This window comes from Centroberyx affinis, unplaced genomic scaffold, assembly GCF_046629955.1.
Source record: "Centroberyx affinis isolate AG114_WGS23_722 - 3 ecotype Tasmania unplaced genomic scaffold, CSIRO-AGI_Caff_v1 ptg006358l_1, whole genome shotgun sequence".
NCBI lineage: Eukaryota > Metazoa > Chordata > Actinopteri > Beryciformes > Berycidae > Centroberyx > Centroberyx affinis.
The window spans coordinates 113,284-129,485 of NW_027283229.1; the positions used below are offsets into that span (position 1 = coordinate 113,284).

Genomic DNA, 16,202 nt, shown 5'->3' on the forward strand with positions numbered 1-16,202 from the left:
ACTACAGGATACCTTATTAATTATGCATACTGTCAACCAATCAGAGCATTCATTAAAACCTGTGTGTAGGTGACATCATTTACACCAGGAAATAGATTGGAATTCTAAATGTTTGATTCGGTTGACAACCAGAGGGAGTTTCTCAGAGGATGTTAGGCAAATTTCCACAATGCTGACATGATGTTATATTTTGGGTAACTTTACATCAACAGGCCCTTTGTTAATTTATACCATTAGACTTTTAAGTAACTTACTGAGAGTGACTGACCATGCTCCTGTCTAACTGAACCAATAGGATCAGTGCTGCAACATTGCCAGCAAATTTAAAAATTTGAACCAAAAGTGACTGATGATCAAACTCAAGGCTTTGGGGTGTGGCTGCAGAGACTCACACACAAAAGACATTGCTGCTGTATAAAGGTGTGATTAAAACTGGATTCACCTCATCAATGAGCATCAGGGTCCAGGAACAAATAAAGTTTTCCTCGGAAAAGATGTTCCTGATCTCCTGTAGTAATTGCTAATAAAGGTTAAATTTAGAAAAAAAAGTTATGCATAGACATTTTAAATCACACTTATGTTTTACTATAAACATGAGTGCTCAAAATTTAATATGTACCAACATGGAATTCCTCTTCATTTCAGAATTTACAGCACCCAAAATAAAAGCAAGGGAGACACTGTAATTCTTCCAATACACGCCTGACTTTCAGACTCGACTGCGTTTGTCAAGGTGAACTGGCTTGGAGCGTGAATGTGAAACAACTTGAAAATCAGAAGTCCAGCAGGGGAAAAAAAAGACTTGCAAATTAGCTATTGCTAGACAGTTTGACATCGGTATTATTAACATGACAAGCTGAGATTCTGTACAGTTTCAGGACATACAAAAGAAAGATTCAGTGACTGAAAAAGCAAAAAAACAAAAAAAATCAAGTCATTGACAATATTAATATATTTATATTAATACCAACAAGGCTGTTATTTTTTTCTGTTCAAGTTTGGAACATCAACCATTTGTTTAAAATCGAGGGTAGTAGTCACTGTGTTGTGGGTAGTGTTTAGACAGGGTCGTCCATCTTGGCTCCATTCACCACTTCTCTTCTAGGCCTCCATCGTGGCTCAGGACTTTTCCAGTTTCCTCTGGCACTACTCACCAGTTTGCGGGCAACCCGAAACACGGTGCTCACATGGAATGAAAAGAAAAATTCACAAGGAATCTACAGACAGAACAAAAGTTGCGCTTGGCCTCTTTCTTCCCTGTATTTAAAAAAAGAAAAAAAAAAAAGATATGTAATAGAACTGCAACCTGTCCCCCTCCCAACCTCCACTCCAACACATTGCTACCCTCTCAAAATCATATAGAATACAGTACATCACATTTTGTTTTACTTCACTTGAACTGCAAAACGAGAGGGTGGGGATGGGTGGGGGAACAGAAATAAGAATTTACGAAGTCTACACTGAATATGATTCGCTGTGGATCCCCACACAGAAATCAGAGGGAGAGTTGAACTGAATTTTTTTTTTTTTGTAGCGGCGTCCATGACAGCTAAACAATGACTCCCTTCCCTGGCAAACGCACGTTTGACCCTGCCTGGCTTCCACAAGTCCTCTTCGCCCCAGGAGTGAGGGCAAGGGAGGCAGATAGGCGCATGGTCTCTTTTAATCGTTCTTCTTCTCCCCCTCTGGTTTGTCTGTGATGGCTGCGGGCGTGGCGGGAGCGGCCTCTCCCCCCGCCGTGTTGTCCTTGTCAAGGTCTGCTCCGCTGGTGCCAAACTCGTTCATCCGGTTGGGATCGACCCGGTAGATCCAGCGCTGGTATAGGTAGATGAAGAACACCACATCTGCAGGAGAAGAAACACAGGTTACTCCTGTGAGAAACTGGGACAGGTTTAATTTAACAACCAATTTTACACCCCTCTCCTTTATATCAGAGTTGTGACCAACTCCGCTTGGCTCGAGTCCCAAGTTAGTCTCAAGTCAAGTCAAAATGTAGATTATCAAGTGAAGTCCATGTCATTAATGTCAAGTCACAAGTGTAAACGTAGAACAAGTTAAGTCAGAACAAAACAAGAGTCCAGTATCAATTTCATATCTTAAAGAAAACAAAATATATTTAATAGGATAAAAACTTGGTAAGAGCATCATGAGTTTGATTTCTATCATCAGTTTCAACTTCAATAAATTCAATCATTCCATAGAAATTCAGAACAGACAGAATTTAAATTTAGTCTGGTGGAACAAATCTCATAACGTTCAATCTAAGTCATTCACACAAACTCAAGATCTTTAGTCAAGACTTTAGAAACCTTTCAAGTCACCAAAGTACAAGTCAAAGTCAAGTCCCAAGTCAAGTCAAGTATCCTCCTCATACATCAAGTCAAATCTCAAGCAATTAAAATTGTGACTTGAGTCTGAAACGAGTCATGTGACTTGAGTTCCCACCTCTGATATCAGCAAAACAACTGATGTCTTGCTAATCATGTGAAGAATTCTATATGATTTCTTTTGACCAAGCTGCACTGTAGCCATTGTGTGTCAAGACATTGCCATCCAGCATCAGCAACTCACTGAATTCTCCCTCTGAAGTCTATTGTCTATTAACCCTGGTGACTGTGTTGTGGTGAATCCACCGGCAGCCTCCCCAGAGTGTCAATTGTCAAGACTCGCACACGTAGATCCCAATTGCCCAACTGCAGACACTCACATTCATTCTATTTTGTGACCAGGAAAAATTAAAAAACAGAGCCTGGAGACACTTTACTTCGGGGGCTGGCACACTGAGATAGCGACATTGACAACCTATGAAAAAACTAGGTTGTCAAACAGAGTTTCCACAGATGACCTAAGAGGGAATAAAATGCCATTTGCCTTTTGCAACCACACATCTCCATTAGAGTGGTTTTTCCACACCGGTATACCTGAGGAACAAATTTAGGGCTGATAGGGCAACTGTCTATTCTCAGTGATGAGGTGGTGGAAAATTACAGACTGTGTGAAGTTCACCGCCCCAGTCTGACATTAACAACTGATTGGTAAGGGGAAAAAAGCAATTACAACTTTTTTTAAACTTATGGCAGGAGCCTGTGTCCCTGGGTGAGAATGAATTTAAAACCCCTGAAGTAGCCTTTAGCTGATGTCAATCTATAAAAATGAAGAAATGTGGGTCAATCCAAATCCTTTTGTTTGTTTTTTAAGTGGTAGTCCTAATAACAAAAAATATACTTCTTTATTTGATTTCTGATTATGTGATTAGCATAATACAAAATAAATTAGATTCAACCCACACAATGGCCAAGCCATATAATTTTTTAGCTCAATTTAAGTGTCATTAAAAAACAGTTGACAGGTACTACTCTAATATGTGCCAACAATGCACTGACACTGGATTTTAAATTCTTGAGTTGTCATCATGCCTTTATCGACTTTCTTCAGCTGTAAACACATTTTGCATGGTGAGATGGATGATAAACAGTTCATAATAAAGGTTGAGAAGTAGGCCTACAGATTTGGTCAATGTAGTATATCCAGGCTAACTGTATTTGTATTTTCAAAGCCGTGACACAACACGGGTCAACAGGCTGTCAAAACATTTAATGTGTATTTAGTGACAACATTTTGGTAGTCAAAGTTGGCTGAATATTGTAACATGTGGCTGACATTATGACTCTCTGCATCCAATTACATTAAAACAGCAACTCATAATAAATGGGTAATAGCAAATGGCATTAGGAAAATGGTTAAGATCTAGAAAATTAACACTAGGTGGAGTTAGTGTGCTCCACATAGCAGGTAGAGCGCCACAGACACACTATGCTGATGGAAACATGGTCGCTCTGTGGTTATAGGAAGTCAACATGTGGCCCTGAAGGACACCGACTTCCTCGTTTCCTCTTGTGTCAGTGTGGTAAAACACAGCGAGAAGGGCAAGAGAGACTTTTCGTGGAACAAAGCCTTCAGACAAACTTTGCCTTTACACAGAAACAAACAAATAGCGGACCTTTCTGGATAAATCATCTAACTACTTCAGTTGCTACCTAAGATGTGCTATATACACACACGCTGAGCCATTTACAGTTCAACTATATTTGAAACCAACTCCAGCAAAACACTGCCCATCTGAGATCATCATCATGTAGCTTAACAAAACCAAAATAAATAATAAATAAAAACACAAACAAAAAACAAACCCCAAACTCCTCTTGACTGTTGTCAAAGGAAGTGACAGCTAGGGGAAACAATGGTTGTTTTAGGTGGTTAATTAACTTCCCCGATTCTATGACAAAGGGCAAATTCAGGGATGAATACTGACCGCTTTCAAGCTGTTAGTGACACACAAAGAAAATGTCATGAAATATCGAGAACCGGATGAGGAAGACATACCATCTCTGAGGCATCCTATCCTGTACATCATGGGCATCTTGATGACGAAGGCAAACAGGTCATCAATAAAGGTATTGAGAGCCTTGTAGGTGAGCATCCTCCACGGGAGGTGGGCCACTGACTTCATTTTGTAGTTGATGAATAGCTGCGGCGTCATTGTTATGAAACCTAAACCAATAAAGACAGATAATAAAGGAAGGCACCAATCAGGTAAAATAAACAATTTCCCATCAGAGGCAGTAAATTAGACAACAGGTGTCACGACTGAATGTGTCTCTCTGATGTCTATTTATGAACAGCGGATCAGCAGAGGCTTCTGGGAATTGGATACGTAACCATGACGCAAGCATGAAAACATTAGCCTTGTGTGTACTCAGAGTAATTAATATAGAGCATATTATTGATAGAGCATATTATTGATCAGGCTTTACAACGGCCTATAACAATAGATCTGCATACACAGGAACAGACTCTATTTGGACAGAATGTGTCAATAGAGACGGGAGAAAAAAACCAATAAAATAGACGGTTCCAGGGAGAGGGTTAACAATTGATCACACAAGAGAAGGTGTTGAACTGCATAACAGGGAAGTTATTATCTTAACAAAGACAGCAGAAAGTGTGAGTGTGTGCCGGTGCATCTAGAAAGATTATTATCCATGTAAACAGTTGTCTGCTTGTATAGATGTGATGTGGGCTTCGACAGACAATTGTAAAATACTTAATGAGTCACATCTATTTTTATTCATATTAACTTTTTTTTTTTTTTTTTAAATGTACTTTTTTCACTACTTCTCAGTGACAAATACTGATGCTGTTTTAAGATACTATACTTATGTGCTTGTTATAGCTTTCTGGATCAGTTCGCAGGTAGAGGGAGGGGCTATTTTGAGTTTTTCCTTTCTTCTGTTTCTGTTTTTTCTCATTATGGGTGTCTTTTGTTATTTTAATAAAATAATAAAAAATAACTGCACACAAACAAACAAAAAAATACATATTAAAATAAAATGATAAGTAGCAGAGTCCATAAACACTTTTCTTCACATTGACTTACCGAAGGTTAACAAGAAGCCATAGAGCATACTGAGTACCCATGAGTACCAGCCTTTGTGCTCTACATACAATAAACTGTAGACCGCATAGCAGCCAAACAGAGGGTAGAGCAACCACGACAGGTACTTGAAGGCCATCTGGACACAGGACAGGAGAGAGGAGAGAAAACAAATTATTATTGACCACTTTGTTAGAAATTACAAAAAGAAATTGATAGAAATAAATTACATAATAGGGCTGCTTTTTAAAGACATTCTTGTGATATTCTATTCATCGCTCAAAGGAGAAATGTGTTTTTTTGCTTGTCCCTCTTCCTTTTAAGGTTGTTTTTTTTCAAGGACACTTAAGCAGGGCTGGCACTTGCTGTAATTTGTAAAGGTTTAGAAGGCCAAGTCAACTCTGAGAAAAGATGCCTAAACAAATCTCAACTATTGTAGCTACCCAACTAGAGATGATCTTGCTAATCATCTGGCTGTTTTTTCTTTTTTGTGTCCTATGATGCCAGACCTTTCACCAAGGAGGTTTCAAGATATCCTTAGAGATCATTTAAAAACGTAAAATCCTGCAAAGTGCATTTTTGAAAGTATTGGTTGGACTTACATCGTCGTAGACTTTGGTTGAGGACTCAACATATGTGGACTTGTCTGTGAATACCAATCGTGGAAATATCCCCAGAATTTTGTTCTCTCTGTCCAACTGGGGAAAGAGAGAAATTAGAGGTTACTGGGGTGTAGTGTTAAAAGCATAATAGGATGCACAAAAGCAAAATGTGATGTACAAATACAACAGGACAAGGTTTGAATATACAAAAATTATTAAATCAAGTTCAGACAGTTCAGAGCCTTGCGTTGCGGTGACTTACTCTGACGTCCATGACCTTGGTGATCTTCCAGAAGTCGATGAGAAGGCCGATGAAGACGCTGACCTGCACCACAAAGTTGGTCTCGTTGTCCAATATGTACAGCAGCACCACCAGGGACTGGAACACCCCGAAGATGATGGAGCGCACAGACAGGCCTTCCAGAGACTGCCGGCTGTTCCAGAACTGGATATCTGAGGGAGAGAAGAAGGCGGGGTGTAGGCGAGGGCGTGGAATCAACTTGTATCGGAAAAAAGTCCTGAATATAGACCAACTTTTATGACCTTACCATTCTTGAAGGCAAGAAACTCGAAGATACTGTGCACAATGGAGACAACGATGGTCAGTCCCAAGAGGTAGGGGTTGGTTTCCAGAAGGGCCACCTTCAGAAAGAGAGAAGGTTCTTCAGCTACAGTCACAGAGGCAACACCATGAATCTCAAATTGTATTCAAGATTTTATTTTAGTCTACACATTCCATTTAGCTGCAGTGATCGCCCCACAGCTGGAAAACTGTCATGATATAAATATTCAAATAAGAGCCATTATTACTTCAACTGATCCTGGAACGGACCCAGGAGCAAACCTTGACCCAAAATTACTCCCATCTCCCCACATCTACAAAAATTCTGTTTCTTATTCTCCATTTCCCACTTCTGTGACCCCTGACCTCTCACCTTGACAGAGTCCTGGTCTTCGTCTGACTGCTCGTAGGTGTCGTCAGGTAGGAAATTCCAAGGCGAGCGAGCGTTCTGGGCGGCATACAGCTGCCAGCGCCACAGGGACAGCGGGCAGTAGGAGAGGCGCAGCGGCAGGGCCTGCAGGGTCTCGTTGATGGGGTAGTAGTCCTTCTGAAGGTTCCAGTAGTCGTTGAAGTACACGATGGGGTAGTAGTCGCCGCTCACCGCATCAAACTTAACATCTAGTGGTGGAGGGGGTAGAGATGTGGAAACAGGAAGGCAGTACATTCAAAGTTAGAATGTGGCTTGACGCAGATAAATGAAACTAGTCACAAATTCACTCACTTATGAAATAATATAAAAAAACATGACAGCAAACAGACGATACAGCTAAAACCCTTTATAAATCATTTATACAGCATAGCCCACTAATGAGGAAGAAGAAAGAACATACGTTGGTCTAGTGGAGGGGGAACTGAGCCCTTGACCCAGGCCGTGTGGTCGTCTACCATGTTGATGGTGAGGTTGGGGTGCCAGTGAGAGATGATCTCCACTGGACCGTGGCTCTCCGCCCGCTGCGTGCAGAGACATTGGATTAGGCTTGGGAGCAGAGAACTGCAACAACCTTTGAGGAAAACTATGCTTCAGATTTGAGATAAGACTCCAGGTAAGTCAGATGTAACTGACTGATGTCACAGCTGATGTAACAGCTGCTGTGCCTGCAAGTGGTGATGGAGAGTCAAACCCAAAAGAATCAACTCGTTGACTCCTAAACATGAGGCAGAGTTCGAAATGCAGTAGAGAGGATGCCTCGACAGCATCATTTTTTTTTTTTATTATAATGCAGATCCATAGCTCATTACTAGTGTTTCCAGTAGACAGGGGTGAGGATAATTTTGGGTTCCCAGGACCCAGGATTAGTTCCAGTAGGTGTTGCAGTTGAAGAAAGTTTGGAATTTCATGTCATGACATATGGACAACTGTAATTGCCATTTTTTTGGGAAAGATAAGCAATAAGCAGATGATGAATTTTCGTTCCGTTGGATTTTTTCTCACTGTGGGGAAATTTTCCAGCAGAGACGATACTTAAGCAATATTACACGAGAGGGTGTGCGTTACCGTCATTATTGGCACGACAGTGATGCGGTCAGGACCGAAGCGCTTGCGCCGAGGTCCGTAAGCATCACTGAAATGACGGTAAAGCACACCCTCGCTCTCAAAATAAAAAACGTTTTGCTAGTGTTATCTCCGTTTCCCTGGAAATACATGGGGTCTGACTAATAACTGGAAAACAATCAGTCACGTCAGTAGACTCCTATGTAATGGAACCTAGTTTACTACTCCAGCAAGTAGGCGGAGCCTTAGTAACGACCTAGCAACAGAGACGATTTCTAGTCCCTGTTGAGTCAGCCAGCCAACTTGAGCTAATGCTTTCTAGAGATCACGGGATTTCCCAAACTGAATAAATACCACACATATAAACACAAAACTCCATGGACAGATTTAGCTACTATGTCCGCGAACTTCACATGTATTTTTAAGCTAGTAGCGCCGTGTCACCGACTCACCGGCACAGCTGATGGAGGATACCAGAGCGTCTGGTAACATCATGGCTGAACAGAGTTAGCGTAGCGTTATATTTAAATATATTGTATGACAATATGGCGGAGTAATATTTAGTGATGAGCACGGCTAGGTGTGCTGTCATGCTGATTTGAGCACGTTCTAAATGTCTAGTTGACCAATCAGATTGCTTGGTCGGAACTACCTGTTGTATAATATTCATTATAGATGTTTGATATCATAAAAAGGTTTGTGGATGATGGAAAGTCCTCTGCTCTGCAACAACCAAGTCGGCACCAACTGTGTCCATTTCAAAAGTTAAGAGTCAAGGAGGTGATTCTGCTTGACTACAACAGTCATCAATTACAGAAATCAAAGTGTTGCACCACTTCTCAATATTGGCACATTACAAATCTAAACTACACTGGGAGATACTTCAAAACACTACCATGAAGTTATCTACATTACGGCCATGTATCTTTATTATACACCCTGTACAAAACAGCCAACCTTGATCATCTCAGGATCTGCTTCCGTCTCTCCTGTCAGCAGATTCTTGGTCTTCAGAAACTTTCTGCGCTTGAATTTATTCAGCACTGAAAGAGTTAACAAGTAACGCATAGGTAAAGGTTAACACTTGAATATAAATTATTACATCGTATACTTGGCTGTACATTTACAATCCATGATGTCTCGTGGGCATGTACTTACTTCGCGTTGAATGAACTGTTGCCAGCCTGCGATACTGGCCCTTGCGTTTAGGGTCTGGGTGGAATCCACTTTTAGTGAAGTACACATGTATGTACAGGGAGCCATTCTGCTGCACCTTCTGCAAGTACACACCAGACGGGAAGAGGTATTAGAGTTTCAGATAAATACACCTCTGCATCCAAAATCTCTTCATCAAGCTCATCACTAACTTGTCTTTCCAGCTCCTTCACCACATCCTACCCCATTATACCAAATTGACTCCTACTCCTTCTCACCATCCAACTACTCTCACATCTCCCTCGTATCGCCAGCTCCCTCTCTTTTTACTCCTGCTGCATCTCTCAAGTTGCACCTCCCCTCCCTCCCTCCTACATCTTTCCCCGCCCCACCTCCGGGATGTCCATATCCTTGTAGTGCTCATAGCAGCCATCCCCGTTCTCCCCCGTGCCCCAGTCTCCATAGACCAGGTCCCTGTGGAACCAGAACAGGGCCTCTGTGTTGTTGAAGTCGGAGAACACCTCGTCCTGGGAGATGTACACGTACAGGTCCTAGAGGCGCAGTGAGAAAATAGAGGTGTTTATGATATTACAGGCTCAGGGGACAGCAGAGCAGAGAGAGAGACAGCGAGACATTGTGTTGCTGTCCAAATACTTATGGGGCTCACTGTATGTAGGGATGTTCAAGAATTATCAGCTTCAATTCAATTAATAAAGGGTGTAATTAAAACCATGCAGATATGGCACTGGTAATGATTAAAAGAGGAGACTGGTCTATGTATTGAGACAACAGGCTTTAGTACCATGAGGGTGTCCTTGGGGAAGAGGTTCCTGCTGGGTACCCTTGGTGCCCCTGCTGGGGTGTTGGGGTCAGGAGTGGACGGCCCTCTACGAAACCAGCTGCTGATCGCCCAGATTATAAAGATTCTGGAGAAATGGGAACAAACGGAGTAGGAGGAAAGGAGGAATGGGCAAACAAAGAAAGAAAACAGTAGATAAGGGGAAGAGGACAAACAGACAGGTGATTATTTGGGTTAATATTCAAATTTTTATGTAAATGACCAAAAAGTGAGATAAAAGCATTTAGTTGTGTTCTTATCTCTTGAGATCTGAAGAGGTGCAATGGTTGGGTGAAACCAACAGCAACTAATCTGATAAAGCTGTAGTAGCTCCAGTTAGGCTACATTCAGGCTCTGTGAGTGGTGTCTCCCTTCTACCATAAATCAGCGACAGGTCAAGGAGACAAACTTTAGAGGAAAGGGGAATGCAGAGCACTCTGCCATGTTAAGAAAATATTGGGAAACATTCACAGGAATATCAAAAACAGACACATTCTTTCAGTTTCATCAATCTAACTCCTAACCTGTTTAAGTGTGTTTGTTGTTCGGCTGGTTTTGTTCACTGTTCATATTTTTGCTTTTTTTGTGCTAAACTTAGGTAGAGCTGCACAAATTAACATAATGCAATTGTCTGTTATCACAATTATGACAGAAATTTGCAAAACATATGGATATGCTTTTTCTACATAATTTCTTTTGTAGCACTTGAAAAAAAACATCACTTTAAATTTTTGAGCAAGGAAACAGGATTCTTTATGTTGTACATCTTATTGTTAACTTGATTTATAGGTCTGTGATTCTGTACAGTACCAGATGAAGCTGTCCAAAACACCCATCATGTCAACAACTTACTTCCGACTTATCAGAGTATGCTGCAACATTGCAACATTCTCCCTCATTCAACCTCTCAAACCTGTAATGGCACCAAGCCAAGCAACTGTATCTCTCTTGGCACCAATTAATGCGGCCTTAACTATCTAATACTAAACCCATATTAGTCAAAACAATTCTCATTTTGCTGCCTCTCCTGAGACAACCATGGCCACAAAATACATGTTGAAGCATTGAGCATCCGTGTTTTCAGTTGGTTCAAAAGCTATGTTAACTGAAATGTGTTGTTTTAGAACTGTAGTGTTATTCTTCATTAATTGTTCAATATACAGCTGGATTTTCTTGTCAAACTGTAACAGCAAAAGACTCTATGGGTCTATGAAAAGATTCAGTCTGAAACCTGACAGCATTTTCCCACATCTTAAATCAACCATTGATGCATTTGTTGTGTATCCAATTGCTATCCAAACTTCGGTGTGGTTTGCAATAGTTAAATTAATAGGGAAGCAAGGTCCGTAACAGGGCCAAATGTAAATTTTAATGTTACATTAGTGATCACCATACTGTCCAGTCTGACCTCTGAAATAGGGCTACGTTACTGCATAGTGAATTAGTTTGTATTTCATAAATCAGCAGGTCAATACACTCATGCAATGAACTAGAAATTGATTAAGAAAATAAAATGACAGAATACTGGACTCATTATGATCTCTTCAAGTGCTTTTCACAAGCTCCTACTTCTGAGTTTGGAAGTTGCAAATACAACATTCTTTCCTGAAGATGTTTTTTGTATTCATTTATTTTTTATAAATGTGACCCAGGTTTGTTCCTGCGTCCATTCCAGGATCGGTTTCATTAGGTGTTGCAGTTTAAGAATAGCTCTTTTTGGATATTTATATCAGGATATATAGACAATTTTGTTGTATTATTGTTTTATTATTTTTTGGGATGGGATGAGGAATGCATTTACATTCCTCTAGCTGTGAGGGGAATTTTCCAGCTGCTGGGTACCGACTAATGACTACCGAAATATGTTAAAACATTCTGTGCCAAAGTTCGGTACTTTAATGGTTAATCTTACATTGTCTTTTATCCAATCACTATACATCTCCTTTTACTAAAAGGGCTGCTGATTGGCTTGCTAGGAAACTACTTGCCACAGGCTGGAAAAACGTTGTCCAGGTGTCACTACACCTTCATCTCTGTTTGCTCGAAACACGTACACAGTTTAGCATTAACGGCCCGAGGTCTGGCTACATTTTACTAAAAGTGACAGCGACAGCGCGCGGCTTAATATTTGTGACAAGAGAATAACTGCCATGTCTGCCAACACCTCTAAATGAAGCACAATGTAGAGCACAAAGTTAACCTGAGGCAATACAGCTGTACCGTATTTGACTACAAGAAAATAATGGCAACAAAAATTGCTTCGAATATTAAACTGCATTTTGCATAATTGCAAAGAAACTTTGCATTTACCATTGGAAACTTTGCTAGTACTTGATATTCTTGAAATAGTTCTAAATGTGAAGTATTGTTGACATAGCTCTAAATATTTAACATTTATGCTATTAAATAGTTTAAACAGTTATAATGTCTTGAAACTAACCGTTTTGATTAAACCAAAGTGTGATTTTCTTTGATATTGTAAAAATGCATTTTGAACAAAGTATAAAATGAGGGAAAAAAATAAATACATAAAAATTTCACACTTAGTTCAAATTATATTTCTTTTAGTTGGGAAAACTAATGGCAAAAAACTATATGATAGTAAAACGTAGGCTACTGCTATTATTAACTGCTATTATTATTACATAATAAGCTTTTATCCAAGATACTTATCAAAAAAAAGTATCAAATTCAAGTTACCGTTTCTGAACATTTTCAAACAACACCCAGCCCTAGTAGGAGGGGATCACAACTAAATGAATGTCAAGGAAGCATGGCTAGATGCAATATTATTAGCACACTAGTTTTGAGAATTAAATTAGAATATTAAATTTACATTTTGTTTACCTACTACAACTGTTCCAAACTAGGCTTCGTGTGAGCATAGTAACAGCATAGCAGCCATAACTACTGAGGTACACTTTTGGTGAAACACTAGCATATCCTTCAACATAAATTGTTTATTTGGTTCTGCAAAGTGTAAAAGGTTCTTATAGCAAGTACAAGCATGTTTGTATATGAAATATGTTGCGCCACATGTCAAGAGAAAGACAAAGAGAAACCCCCACCTGAACAGGACTCCTTTAATGACCTGCCATGCATTAGGTGCTTGCTGCTGCTGCTGCTGCTGCTGCTGCGGGTCCTGTGCGTTTCCAGCCGTCTGCACAGCTTGGCCATCTGTTGTCGCAGCAGTTCCATTGCTGCTTACCTACAAAAACACACACACACCAGTTCAACACAGCCAGTCGCAATGCTAAGAACTTTTGTAGCACTGGCAAAATTTAATGAAACATGGCATGGAACAAGAACAGCTTCACTGGCAGTTCAACATTTTGCCACATTAGTAGTCTAGATCCAATAGGATTTGACCACTATACCTCAGTGAAATCTAAAAGCAGTAAAGTGACATTATGTGTCACATCTATAGGGGGCCGAATCACCATCAATCTCCAGTCCAGACAGAGTGAACACCTAGATGGATTAAATGTGGGCATAAACGGCTGTGCAGAGATGACAAAGAGCATGAGGTGGCAGTTTTGGGTCACTTGGTTGATCGAGACCAATTTCATTTTTAAGGAGACTATACTGCCTAAAATAATCAATGCGACAAAATAGATACGGATAGGCATTTAGTATATCTAACAGCATGATCAATTGGCCTAATAAAGCCTTTGTATTTTGGGGCATAGTTTAAATAATTAGTTTAAATGGGGCATAGTTTAAATAAGATAAGAAAACTCACAGGAGAGTCAAGATGCAAATTTGCTTTTACATATCAAAACATTTCCAATCTGTAACGTCTCATTTATTTGCTCTTTAATTTGCTCTTCCAGGCCTTAGCACATCTATGACTCCCCCCCCCCAGCAGGGCCACATTCTCTCCAAGTGACACAATGGACAAGCACATGCCAAGTCATGAGACTCATTCACTATCTAAACATCCAATCTGCCCCCTTGTCACCAACACAAGGGAGACCAATGGTTTGCCTCTAGAGACAGACAGCGTTGAGGTCTGAAAAAACGTCAGCTTTTATTAGGGTGACAAATAGGCCTTGAGGTGAGTAAATTCATATAGTGAACAGTGAAATCTGAAGGTTTGGGATAAGATACTGGCCCAACACCTCCATAAACCGTATATTTCAAGGCCATAAAGTGGCACATAATAGGATTTTTCATCCATGCTGCCATGTCCTAATAGAAGAAATTCTATTATCAGAGACATGGCTCTCTGTCTCCTGGAGGGATCAACGCAAAAACCATTGCCAGACAGGTCACCAATATGTTTAACATTAGAAATAGGTTATCTGCTCGAGTACAAGGTAATAATTTACAATTTACACTCTCTAAGATAGGATTAACAATTAACCCCCTATTCGGGTTACACAGTAAATGCTTCACACAATGCATCCTCAGGGTGTGTGTGTGAGTGTGTGGCAGCAAGAGGGCAGAAAGCCCTGATGTGTCAATCTTTCACAGGTGGAGGCTGAGTGACAGTATCTAATATACATGGAACCAAGCGGCTCAACTGAGAGAAATTATAGCAGTTCATATAAAAGCATGGCTGTGGAATGGATGTCAATTATCCATCAAAGAAAATCAAATCTGTGCACAATACTGACGCTGGTTTGTTAACTTCCTTCACACTCACAATGAACAGGTCATGTAATGCAAGTAAGTTCAAGAAGCCGTTCAATCGTGTGTGTGGTTCCTGGGGCCCAATATTGTTACGCCTGTGCTCAACAAAGAAATACTAAAGGGGAACGGAGAACATAAAAAGGAAAGCAGACAACTATTGTGTAGCTGGCCATTAGCCACACAGTGTTTCCTCTAGATTAACGTCACAGCATTTCCTCTGGATTAATTCGCCAGCAGTGGACCCCCAGGGCAAAAAAGGGCCCCGATTGATAGAGAAAATGGAAAATAATACCCCCCACCCCCACCCCAACACACACAAACACACACACACACACACACACACACCTAATAACATTAACACTACATTTATCCTGATATAGTAATTGTATTTAAAGAAAGAACAGAATCACTATGTACAACCTGTACTAGAACCAAAAACGATGCTTGGGGAACCAAAACCAAAATTCCCTCCAGCCATCACTACTAACACAATTAACATACAAACAAAATGCTGATTTCTAGAGGTGGCTTGCAAATAATTAGGAGATTGCTAGACCTGCTTGACATGAACTGTCACTTTCAACAAGATGAGCTGCCAATTAAACCGGCTGGTACCCTTCAAGGGGGATAACGAAATATTAACTAACACTTTTCCCTAGTTGATTGTAAACCAAAGGCAGGAAGTAAAATATGACAGTGGGTAACAACTCTGTATGTTGCTTGAAATTACTGGCCTGGTTAGACAAATCAAGCTGCGCTGTTTTAGGTTTAGGCCTTGTGATAGCTTGACTGACAGTTACACTGCAGCAGTTAGCTAACGAACAGCAACAGCCTAGAAGTGAACTAGCTTGTCACCATTATAAAGCTGTCTGTCACTAAATCAGATATTACCGTCAATAACTGCAGAGTAGCCTACATACAGCTGCTGGCTAGCTAACGTTACACAGACAGGATTTTCTCGACACATCGTGAACAGTAGGAGGGGGTCGTTTTAAAACCAACCGGCACTGACAACGTCACTGGGGCTCGTGTAATGAACGGTAACACGTTTAACTGTTAGTGGTGCCACAATTGGCCCCGTAACAAACAATACGGTCTCCGTCGATTAGGCGTGAAAATTGGAAACAGTTATACAGTGTCATTCATTTTTACCTCGCCGTTGCTCACGGTGGCTTGAGTTGCTTCGCTCTCCTGCGTCGCCATCTTCCTTGTCTCTGTCGCGCACACTGCTGGCTAGGAAATCACGCCCGTCCTCGCGAGAGCTCAACTACAGCGTCACTATGACGTACGTGTACAAGGGAGCACTAGTGAACTGGCCTTGAGCATGGATGTATTTCATATCAGGCCTATGTTGTAATGTCTGGAGCAGCCTAGTCTACACAGTTATAACACACCTTGTGAATTGTAACGTTGATTATATTCTGTGCTTCTCAAAGCTGATGAAAAAAATGGTCGATTCAAATATCTTGGGATTGGGCATGTAA

General features: G+C 40.6%; 1 protein-coding gene across 1 annotated transcript; it reads right to left on the reverse strand.

The window, feature by feature from the left end:
• Window positions 1–816: 816 nt before the first annotated feature.
• Window positions 817–15,931, reverse strand: clptm1 (CLPTM1 regulator of GABA type A receptor forward trafficking). The gene is made up of 14 exons (XM_071512578.1): window positions 15,871–15,931; window positions 13,152–13,291; window positions 10,048–10,171; window positions 9,638–9,796; window positions 9,249–9,366; window positions 9,048–9,133; window positions 7,429–7,549; window positions 6,972–7,216; window positions 6,585–6,678; window positions 6,299–6,489; window positions 6,037–6,132; window positions 5,438–5,573; window positions 4,384–4,551; window positions 817–1,844 (listed from the first exon to the last, which is right to left on the reverse strand). The coding sequence occupies exons 1-14, from the start codon at window positions 15,919–15,921 to the stop codon at window positions 1,663–1,665; spliced, it is 1,911 nt and encodes a 636-aa protein (XP_071368679.1). The 5' UTR covers window positions 15,922–15,931; the 3' UTR covers window positions 817–1,662.
• Between the last annotated feature and the right edge of the window lie 271 nt (window positions 15,932–16,202).